At 38.0% G+C, this 12,178-nt stretch overlaps 1 protein-coding gene across 4 annotated transcripts in view; it reads right to left on the bottom strand.

Annotated features, from left to right (window-relative positions):
* Positions 1–7,731, bottom strand: part of GALNT13 (polypeptide N-acetylgalactosaminyltransferase 13) — a 126,140-nt gene extending 118,409 nt beyond the window's left edge. For 3 of the 4 annotated variants that reach the window (XM_005153735.3, XM_031053289.2, XM_034062111.1), the window contains exon 1: positions 7,590–7,731. In XM_005153735.3, coding sequence (XP_005153792.1) covers positions 7,590–7,731 — 142 coding nt within the window. The remainder of the gene's footprint in view (positions 1–7,589) is intronic. The other variant, XM_031053290.2, reaches the window with a different exon arrangement.
* Between the last annotated feature and the right edge of the window lie 4,447 nt (positions 7,732–12,178).

The following is a 12,178-nucleotide window of genomic DNA, read 5'->3' on the forward strand; positions in this document are numbered from 1 at the left end:
ACCTGGTGCAAGGATGAAGCAATGAAACTAAAGCATGCAAAGCTTAACTCAAAACAGAAAAACAGTGAGAAGAACTTAAAAGACTAACAAACAGTACAACCTGATAAGCTACACCTGCTAAGGAAGTTCAGATGAGCTAGGACAGTCCTCTCATACCCAGAGCACCTGCCTCCTGGAAAACTCTGAATATGCTTTACAAGGACAGCCCAAAAGTATTTGGATATGAGAGATAATATTGTCAATGTGACACAATTTTTACACTTCAAAACACTGTTCAAGAGAAAAATCAAAAGTAAACAAGTCAGAAAACCCAGCAGCTGATAACTTTCTTAAAATCTGAAGTGTTATGTAAAACTAAATTTAACAATATTATATTCATATATTTATGATACAGGACAGACCCACGCGAGCTTTACACACTAATTTACTTCCAAAACATCAACCAAAATGCTAAAAAGAATCATTAGAAAACTCTTAATGCATCAATGGAAAGGGGGGGGGGGGGGGGGGGGAGGTGGGAGAAAAGAAGTAAAATTAAAAAGGCAAGAAAACACATTTCAACAACCAATCCAGGGACTGACATCTCCAAGCTTATAGACAGCTTCCAAATACAGTCCTACCACACATGACACTAGAGATATCCAACTTCTGGCAGCAATAGAGAACATAATCGCAGCTTTGTCACTACCGTGCCATTTTTCTGTCAGCTACTACAGATGGAAAGTACTTCAGACATCTTCCAATATGTCTGTGTTTACTGTCAACAAGCTAAAGTGCAGTTTTCAATATCCACTAAACAATTCCCTTAGATATTTGTTCAGAAAAAACTGAAATCACAACTCCGTTCATAAGACTGGACACAGTTAAGGTACAACAGCAGGACAGTATGATAGACAAAAGTGCTGAAATACATTTTCAGAATGTAAACCTGACTTTTTGATTGCATCTACTTGTTAAAACAAGCACAGCACGCTTCACACCCATGAACAAGTAGAAAAGATTTCCTGAATAATACTGAAGATTTTCACACTGGTTTCTAACACAACACATGTTTAGATAGATAAACACTGAAAGAAGGTATTAGGAATGTCAGCAAGGATAACAAAGATAACATTGCTCATTCCTACCAGTGTGTCATTGACAGATTTTCCTATTATTTGGAAAGTTACCATAGATTTTGTTTCATTTTAACCACAGAACTACTAAAAATATTTCAAAACCCCACATACGTAAGCAATTACATTTTTTCCCTTTGCCAAATTTTTAAGAAAGTTAATAGACTAAATTCTTAAGCAGCATAAAAGAAAGAAAAAATCATAAACCTCTCTGGTTGTACAGAACCTCTCACTGGGTGTTAGAGAAGGACAGGTGAGGAAAGGGCAGACCTTCACTATACTACTGGCTTGAGCAACTTCTGTAGCTTAAGCATGTATGAGACAGTGAGTGTAGCATACAATACATATACAGTACAAATACACTGTATAAGCTTACTCATTACACATTTCATTAAATATTTAAGTTAAATGCTATAAATAATAAAGCTTGAGATAAACCAAATTTGTACAAAAATACACAACACAGAAAGCAACATAAAAATATGAGAAATCACACTTTGTGCAGTCAGACTTCCATAGCAAGTCACAAACTCGGGAGAACATCATTCCCTCCTGCTCTACATTTATGGCAAAGTACTGTGCAAAATAACAAATCTTTTCTGCTGTTCTGTGTCAGGATGATCATAGAATCATAGAATAGTTAGGGTTGGAAACGACCTTAAGATCATCTAGTTCCAACCCCCCTACCATGGGCAGGGACACCTCACACTAAACCATGTTACCCAAGGCTTCGTCCAACGTGGACTTGAACACTGCCAAGGATGGAGCATTCACAACCTCCCTGGGCAATCCATTCCATTACCTCACCACGCTGACAGGAAAGAATTTCTTATTTATATCCAATCTAAAACTCATGTACAACAATTTAACCAAACAACCCCATGTTTTGGTTTGGGGGTGATGGGGATGAAGTTTGTTTTCTGGGTTTTGTGGGTTAGTTTTTTAAACTATATCCCTTGAGGATGAGTCCATACATTTCTCAGTGATATAACCAGGAAATAGCTCCAGCTTCTAGCACTAAGAAACACATGTTCCTGTTTCTTCTAAAACCGCTGGCCTTTCCTAAAAGCAGGACACTTGGGAATCGCCTCTCTCCCAGAGCCACAGAACAGTCAAACTTCTGGAGGTGAAACTGTGGGAAAAATGAGGAATTCTGGACCACATGGCCGGTTTTCTACTTTTTCTAGGAGTTCAAAAAATTATTGAGAAGTACTTCTTGGGTTTGGGAGGGGTTTCTTCCCCTTCTTCAAAAGAGGGGAAAAGTTATTTAGTGTCTGCCAGCATTTTCACTTGCCTCTTGCCATACCCACAGCCACAGAGATAGACTATGTACATACCAGTCAGCACAGAAAGAGCAGTGCCACAGAAACATTTTTCCCAGGAAAGGCAAACCATGGTTTCAGATACTTACCTACTGAGACCCATTCCACAACTAATAAGTCCTTCATTCTGCCAAAACAGGTCAGCAGTCATTCTTGAAATGTCTAGTATTTAAAATGTCTAATGATAAAAGGAAGTTACAGAACAAAGTAACTACAGTAAGAAATATCTGTCAATTCATCCTCAGCTGGGAGTCCAGACTGTGCTAGAAAGCACAACACTTCCTGTCTGGAGCTCATACATTCAAACCAGTGAGCACCACATCACTCTGCCAGCCTCCACTTACTGTTTTTTTTAAGTCTGCAATCACAAAAACCACATGCCTGCTAGGCTGGTTTTCCTTCAAGCTTCAGCAATGCTTTTTTTTCTTGAACTGCATGATGAAGTTCTAGAAATAAACTTAATGTGTTGTCACAATATCCAAATCAGCACTGTAAATTTTATTTGTCAACAAATTGGTGGAAAGTTTTCAGTGCAATGTACATACTCATCCATCCATCTATTAAATCTTTATGGTATGCTATTAAAAATATTTGCTACCATTGTTATTGCAGACAGGCCAACGCACACAGTAATCTGACAGATAAACACGTTACTATGGAAACCACCAAAATGAATGCCTTCTTTTCCAAACTTGGCCATAACCCCAAACTTTTATTGCAGCATTCAAATGTTTCATTCACTTGCTTTATACGATCATAACACAGACCTTTTTAAAAAAAAAATTACAGGATTTGAACGAGTAAACTTTTCTCTTATACTGAGTTTTCTTCAAAATAGCATTTTAATAATTTTACTGATTTCATGACAAGGCCTTTTTGTAGCACTTGAGAATACAGTTAACACAGAAACAAAAATAGATGCCAAAGTAATATTTAAGATTTGTCACCACTTCATGAAAATCTAAAACATACGTTGACATTACAAAGCTGCATTAAGAGCATTAGTCATGTTGCAAAGACAAGCACTTAAAATTACAGTTTCATCTCGTTACTAATACACAGTCATTTTAATTAATCACACTTTCTTTACAATTACTGTTTCAATAATGGCACATGCTCCCCATTTTACTATCTGAAGAACAATATTTTACTTCTCTCAACCTCACTACATATTTTACTCTCAATCTGGATAGAAAACTGCCAACAACAACTGTCTTCAAAGACAGCTTTCCAAACAGAACACATGGAATGGAACTAACATAGCAGCCTTCCAGTATCTGAAGGGGGCCTACAGGGATGCTGGGGATGGACTCTTCATTAGGGACTGTAGTGATAGGACAAGGGGTAATGGGTTCAAACTTAAACAGGGGAAGTTCAGATTGGATATAAGAAGTTCTTTTCTGTCAGGGTGGTGAGGCACTGGGAACCAGTGAAGCTGTGAAAGCTCCATCCCTGGCAGTGTTCAAGGCCAGGTTGGACGAAGCCTTGGGTGACATGGTTTCGTGTGAGGTGCCCCTGCCCATGGCAGGGGGGGCTGGAACTAGAACATCTTAAGGTCATTTCCAACCCTAACTATTCTATGATTCTATATTTGAATTTGAAATTAACAATTAGCAGGTTTTCTGTAGTAAAGTCCTTTTCCATTTCAAGTTCCTTAACCATGAATGATGGAAAAACACTAAAATAAATGCACAAAACCCTCTCTGCCTCCAGGACGTGTTCTTCATGACAAGAAATCTAGAAATTAAGATCCTCCCTCTCAATTGCTGCAGCAGTCACAATAAACTAAACCCCCTCCCAGCACGACAGAAACTTGGGGAATGTTTTGAAAATAGATGCCAGTATTGATGAACTTGACTGAAAGCCAGCTCAGGGTTGATCAGGATAACACCTGCAAGTTGTTAAGCAATACCACTAACCCAGCTCAGCAACAGCTCATTTTTATAACACTCAGCCTTTATACTTGTCACTCGCACACTTACAGATGTACAGCAATACATCAGAGGGGGATTTCTGACAGCAGTGTTCCAGTCCACAGGCTGTCCCTGCTTACAGTTCTTCTACTGTAATATTGTCTTTACAAACCATTTAGAATACAGTAACTATGACTGAAAAAGGCATGGAAAGTTTCACCTCTAAACACACCTTTCAATATAAGCAGAATCTTTCCAATTAATGATGAGCATGATGTTAGTGACTGCAAACACTGGATTACCATGTCCAATTTAAGTTTCTATTAGTGTATTGATTCTTGTTGTGCCTTTTTTAATATCCTTGTGGAAATACTGTAATTATGTTGCTTTTTACGTTTACAGATAATCTGCATTCTCAATTACAGGTATTCAGAGACTTGTAAATACACTATATTAATAAGACAAAGGCGATAGTACCATGCAGGTGCTTTATAGCAAAAAAGCAGCACTACACTGCATTTCCATCATAATAGCTCATGGCACTTACAGTAAAGAGGTTTTAGTAGTCTGCTGCACTAGAAGCTACAGAAGTTTAAAAAACATTTCTAATTACTCCACCAGAACACACACAGAAATAAATTGAATCATTTTGCTAAATCGCCATAACCAAGACAAAACTTACTCTGGATTTTTTTTTTATTTTCAAATATGCATACTGACATGGCAACACCTATGACTATCTAACAAGAAATATTTAGGACATTGGAAAACCCAAAAAACCAGAAAAATTAACTTAGAATGTAGTGGACTGGAATGTAAATGTCATTCAAGAACACTTACATTTATTTGGAACAGTGTGTATCATTTTTCAAGTTGGTGGATATATTAACACAAAACACAACAAACTACATTCTAAGTTACCAAACCTTCAATTATAGCTGCAAATGAGAAAAAAGTAGGTGCAATTATTTATGCAAGCCAGTTTTCAGTGAATTAACAGCTCTCATCTACTAAACAAATCTTTCCAAAACTCAAAATCTTTTCAATGAGAATGTTCAGTGATTTTCATTTTCTGGAACTGTTGTTATTTAAGTCCCTATGTGACCACACAGAGTAGAGGTACTTCTCCCTCTTAAACAACTGATCAAAAACTTAAAAATGAAGTAGCCTGAACTCTGCTTTTGGCTCATTTTGTTCCTCTGTGGCAGAAGCCTTCGCAAGTTTTAGTTATCTAACAAAAAAAGACATAGAATCAATTTCCAATAAAACTGTATTTATATCCCTGATTTCGTAAAAGTTATAATTAAATATTCTTCCAACATTTATATAGAACATGCACAGTATAGTAAGAGACTCAGTATTTATTTTAGCAGGTTTTAATGTAGAAATAATGTTATACATGCAGTATAACTTGCTTTTCAAACCTAAGAGCAAGAAGCAGTGCTGCTCTCAGAATCTCTGCGGAGAAACCTCATCTCTTTTTAACAGGCACAGCACACAGAATCTAGTAAGTTTAATATAAAAAAAAAAGAACATAATTTCAGGTAGTCAAATGCAACAGAGCACTTCAAAATAAAAGTGCAGCATTGCATAGTATTGCACTGAGAAATAAAGGTGAATTTATACTTGTAAGTTAAATTTCAGTTGTGGTGGCAGGGATGTGTTTATGCCTTTTTTTAACCTTAAATTGACATAAAAGTTGATAATGTTCAAATAAGCTCTAAAATTCTAATATTTTTTCTAAGTTATCCAATTACATAGCAAAAAATGCAACCAACTAAAGATATTTCACAAAATGTCATAAATTCTGAGAAAATTCCAATGCGTACTTCAAAAACAATTTAAGATCACTTTTCTGCAGCTGACAGTATAGGTAAAATGGGTTAGTTGGGGGGTTTTTCACCCCCACAACATGTCAGATTGTTGTCTAATACTTGTTTAGAGACAGACTAAACTCAATCACACAGGGAAAAAAAAAATAATGTACAACTATGGCAACAAGCAGTATCTTCCTCATTTGGAAAAATAAATTAATTTTTAATATCATGTAGCTATTAATACTATTGGAAGGTAGAAACAAAGCTTTCCAAATACATTAAGAAGTGTGACATGACAAACCCATCACTGAATGGTAGTTTCATTTCAAATTATTGCAAAGTTATCAACTCAAGTGAACAGTAACCCCAAAGTACTTTTAAAAGGATGACAATGATTTATCTCGTGAACAAAACTAAGGATCAGTACTTTAACATGTACCTGTATTTACAAAGAAAGAAACAGCATCAGACACAGATTTTGTCTGCTATCAACATGTTACAAAAGCAGCTCCACTAGTTCTAATCCTGTTCCAATCCTATTAGGAATTCAAATTATCTTCCTTCTTCCATACACTGAACCTGAACTCTTTAAGACTAGGATGTTAATCTAAAAGAAAAACAAACACCTGTATTCTGTAAATTTCTGCTCCCTGTTCTTCTCATAAATTTCTCATGAGTCTTAACTGCATTCAGCAGTTAACATCAGTTACAGCTTCTACAGGTTACTTTCAAGTTGTCAAGTATTAAACTGCAAGTACTGGCATCTTTTGGATGCACAGAAGCACACAATCTCTCCTGTGAATGGCAGCTCTGGAAATTAGCAGTTACAAACTTGAAAACTTGTAGCTCCAGTCAAGACTCAGCTTTCATGAACTCCCCTTTAGTAAATTACATTACTAAAAATATTTGGAGCAAGACAAGAATCTCTGCTCCATCTGCTTTTCAGACTTGCTCCTGATGTTTTCATATGGTAGAGGGGAATCTAATCTTTTAAAACAACTGTTTCAACCCAAGTTAAGAGTTTAAAAGCAAGCTTACAAGTAAGTACTGTTCAAAAATGAAGAAAAAAAATGGTATCAAAGAGAATCATATATCTTGTAGGTCAAATGACTTCTTATAAAAAAAGTTATTTACTTCCATCTTCTCCTCCATGTATTGTGAAGAATTTATATTAGTTTCACTGAAGAAAACATATAAGGCTCAGGCTTTGTTACAGCAAAGGTCAAACACTAGGATAACAGAAACTAACTCAGAAACCACTAACGCACTACAGAAACAAAATTCTTCAGATCATGGTTTTTTGTCTGTTTGAATTGGAAAAATAATTTAGAAAGTACAGAGAAACATACATGAGGCTAAATTCATAAAAAAATATAAATAAAAATCTATGACCTTTAAAGACACCTTAGACTTGGCACTTACCCCTCAGAGCAGGAAGCAGAGACCTCTCTTTCTTATCATCACATTTATTACATTCACTAAAGTACAGAAGTAAGAAGACATCCACAAGCACCCACATGAGAGAAGTGGCTAGAACCACCTTGCAGTAAACAAATCTCCTCATCGCTTTACTTGGTTTCTAGGTCAAATACTGAGGAAAGACAGCAGTTGCTGAGAGGTATCAAATTCCCACAGTTAAAATCCAACATGGAAGCAAGGGCCAGCATCCCACTGCAAGCAAACAAATATCATCTGAATTAGCCAACATGTACACACAGTTTGAACTGGAAAAAATGTATAGGAAAGTACAGTGTGGAAACATTTAAAGTATTTGTTCCTTTCCCCATACACAGGCACTTTCTTTTTTCTATCATCCTTTTCTGAATTCCAACCATTCTGTGCTGCTTAAGTCATGGACAGTCTTGCCTTCATTTAAGAAATAAGTGCAACACACATACACCTTTCACACAACATAATAAATTTTACTAAAGATTACACAAAAAAACAATGAAGCAGTGCTAACAGATCATTCTAGCCAATATCCATAGGTTTATTGAACATTAGACATGTATTAACTCCAAGAAAAAAAACTAAAATTTTCATTTTCTTCAAATAATGTATTTATGCTATTCTAAATATGGCCTTTGAACACTAAAAAATAGACTAATTTTTATCTTGCAGAAAAATTTTGAACACCACCTCACTGCCACCAGAACTGCCCTGCAGAAGAACACTGCAATCACTCACCCACATATTTAGGCTCCCAACTGCAACAGTAAGTTGGGTCAACAAAAGCTAAGCATGAGGACCTCCATATCTGCGCTTAGTGAACATGTGTAAGCTAGATGCCTGTTTCTAAAAGCTTAAGCTTACCGTTATAAGCTGTGTTCCATGTGAAGACTGGGAGTTCTGCTTTGGCCATGTACTGTCTAAGCACTGGACTGCTGTGCAGCTTTCCAAGTACCTATAAAAGAAAACAAACAGAAGAAAGTCCTCATCATCTTACTGCTTTTCCTAGAACATAAAGAAATTTCATAAAATCATCAAATCCTAGAATGGTTTGGGTTGGAAGAGACGTTAAAGATTCATCCAGTTCCAACACCCCTGCCAGAGCAGGGACACCTTCCATTAGACCAGGTTGCCCAAAGCCCTGTCCAACCTGGCCTTGAACACTGCCAGGGATGGGGCAGCCACAGCTTCTCTGAGCAATCTGTGCCGGTGCCTCATCACCCGCACAGGGAAGAACTTTTTCCCAGTATCTAATCTAAATCTCCCCTCTGTCAGTTTAAAGCACTGAAAGAGATGGAATGATTTAAATAGTTTTTCACATTATTCCTGAAGTGCTATTTTACTATGTAATCATTAATAAATTTTTCCATCTGTCTTAAATATTAACACAGACAATAGCTCCTTTTCTAGCTGTACTGATACACAGAGTTTCAAGGGCTCAGGAATACGTGCTTCAGATTAGCACCATTCATTTTCATGCTAGTCAACGGGAACAGTTTAATTATAGTTAGAAAATTACAAAGAAAAAGCAAATTAACAGAGATCTTTGTTAGAAAAAAAAGAGAGGGGGAAAGGAGCTGAAGTGTTAACCCTCCCCTGTCACCATGGTGGCTGTAACCAGCTTTTGTAGTGCTGAACAGAATAGTTATTTGTTCAGCACCAGCTGAGATATAAAGGCACTTCCTCCCCAAGCTCTTAATAATGCAGGAGAATATTTTCTTCATCAGTTCTTCTTTTAATATAAGCAAGTAAACCTCAGAAGCATAGCAGTCATTGATGGGTGATTGGGAAAAAAAAACTTTTATTCCCAAAGCTGTGCAGTTTTTAAATGAACAGCCTGTACAGAAACCACGGCAGCCTGCTACAACAAACTAGCTGGCTTTCAAGTGCTTGTTCCAATAAAGGTGCTGCAACAGGCTGTTACAGTTAGCAGCACTGATGGCAAGATTCTTTCTTACAATAGTTAACATTTAGATTCAATATTCCTCTCCTTTCTTAAAAATAAGGGGAAAACACACTTCAGTCTTTTAAAGTCCACCTAATTCAAGGTACTTCCCTGTACAAACAGCACCTCACTACAGGCAACACGCAGTGCAGCCTCTGGCCTCAAGCTCTAATCATCCATCTAGTCCTGGGTTGCTTTGCTACAAAAGTAAGGATTACCAGTGGCAAAGAACCAAGCCTTCTACTCTTCATGTCCTACAAATACATTTGGGTTTTTTTCCAAGGAAGAAATTAAGTATTTCATTACCCAGAGAAAAACTGCCAGCAGACACTGTAACTTAGCAGCTAGCTGCTGTGTAAACATACCGAAGAATGTCTGTAAGAAATCTGGCCTGTGGACAAGTATGAGAGATGACTCTTTTTTTTTCTTGGAATGCAAATTTCAAATTCACCCTATCTATATTATCTATATCTAATTCACAAAAGCTATCTATCTATCTATGCGGGGTGGGAGGAAGCTTCCAAAGACACACAAGAAGCTCAATCCCAACACTGAGTCTGACAGGTGTGTTGTTGAAGGGGTGGTTCTCTCTTTGCTGCTGGAAGCTTCATTCATACAGGATGAGGAATGAAGATCAGATGGTTGAGAAGGGACCATTTGATTTCTACGTAGCCTTCTGGTGAAGGCCACCCTCCCTGACCCTTCTCTAGGCGTACCCTAAGCCATGCACCACCTGTAACCATTTCAGCACCACTCTGTTGAAAGAACATTCGCCAAAGTGCTCCCAAGCCCCACCTATCCACCCACAAACAATCCTCAAGTTAGCTTATAATTCCATTAAGATTTGTTTGAACAAATAAAATCAGCAAAAATCCATGCATATTCACTTCCAAACGGATATACAGATATCACCAAGACAGGCTAATTGAACTTTTTTTCTTCAATCAAGTGCTTGAGTTGAATTTGGAAAAAATAGTTTCAGACAAAATGGTTTGGGACTTTTTTTGTTTGTAAGGGTTTTTTTCCTGTATTTTTTGTCTGGGGGGGTTTAGATGTTTTGGATTTTTTGTTTGTGGGTTTTGGCCATTTTGGTTTTGTTTTTTTTATACAAGGAAAGTCTATCATTTGGACTTTTTTTTAACCTAGCTCTGTTTCAGCCTCATGTACCTCCCCTCTCCCTTTTCTCCCCTCTTCAAACCTCACATTTGCTCAGAAAGTCACAATCGTATTCACTAACCAGGACAGCATCTTTCAGTAAGTACCTGAAATGAAAAAAATCAGAAGCTAGGGCCAGGCAAACAGGAGCAAGGTTTTCATTCTCCCATTTGAGGTAACACAAAACGCATGAGAAAAAAAAAAACAAATATCAGTCATGGCCCAGACCACCCCACACCAATCTTAGAATACTTCTGCCAAAAACTCCAAGTTCCTGTCAATACATTTGTGGATTATGAATGGTTTTCGGTGTCCGTAAACACTTTATATTACAATTCCTTGAGACTCAAAATAGTATGCCTTAAACCAAGAACTACATACAATGGCCACTAACCCAAAAAAGCAAAACTACACCAGCACTGCACCTCTAGCTGCTTTTCCAAGACTTCTTAGCAGCAAATAAGAAACTTAAGAAAGGACTTGTGCCTATAATGAAAATCATTCATTTCATCTTCTCCCCAAGTACAAACGCAAACAACCTGCTCTCTCTATGCCTGGTGCACGAGCCACTCAGTGTAAGTGTATGGTTTGAACTTGTACTAGTCAATATCACACAAGGAAGACTTCAGCACTACATATGAGAACTACAAAGTTCAAGCACTCAAACAAACTCAAACCAGTAAGAAAACCTCCCAACTCACAAGGAGCCAGAACTGGAGAGTGTAAGGCAATGCCTAAAGCACATCAGCACTATGGCCTCATCACCTCATCTCCCCATGAGGCATCGGCACTCAGCCACTCTCACCACCAGCACACCCTGGTTCCAGTCTCCAGCCTGGTGTCTTCTGTCTCTTCTGTCACCCAGCTGCTTCCTTCCTGGTCTGTCCTTTGCTCTGCTGCCTCACCACTGCCACAGTGGAAAGAACAGCAGTCTTCTCCTGTCAGGGGTCCCCTCCTCCTCTCATTTTCCAAGGCCCATTACCAATCCTTAATGTTTCCTTGTTCAGTTATTTAAAGGCCTGGTCAGGGTCCTCGGTGATCTTCACCCATTTTCCGCCTCCTAAGCCTACCCACAGCCCCCTTTTCCAAGCAATTAATTCTCTCTTTGCTTTCAAATACCTGTTTTTCTTCAACGACCAGGCTTTTTTGCTCAGCTCAGACTTTTCCTGCCTGCACTCAAACAAACAGGCTCCTTCCACAGCTCTATCCAGGCTCACCACCATCCAGAACAATACCCACAAAGAGGATCAAGCAGGCACTGATGGCAAATGAGATGTCAACAGCCACGACAATCTGGCCACCGGCAGCCACAAGTGGAAGGAACCTCAACATAAGCACCATCTCTGGCCATGTCGGCTAATTTAAATCCCTCCTCCAGATCTCAGATGAGACAAAGCTTCTCAAAGAGCAGGGCTTTATTTTACTAATATACAGAGTGACAAGGTTTTCAGGAACAGGAGGG

Source organism: Melopsittacus undulatus, chromosome 4 (assembly GCF_012275295.1).
Source record: "Melopsittacus undulatus isolate bMelUnd1 chromosome 4, bMelUnd1.mat.Z, whole genome shotgun sequence".
Lineage (NCBI taxonomy): Eukaryota > Metazoa > Chordata > Aves > Psittaciformes > Psittaculidae > Melopsittacus > Melopsittacus undulatus.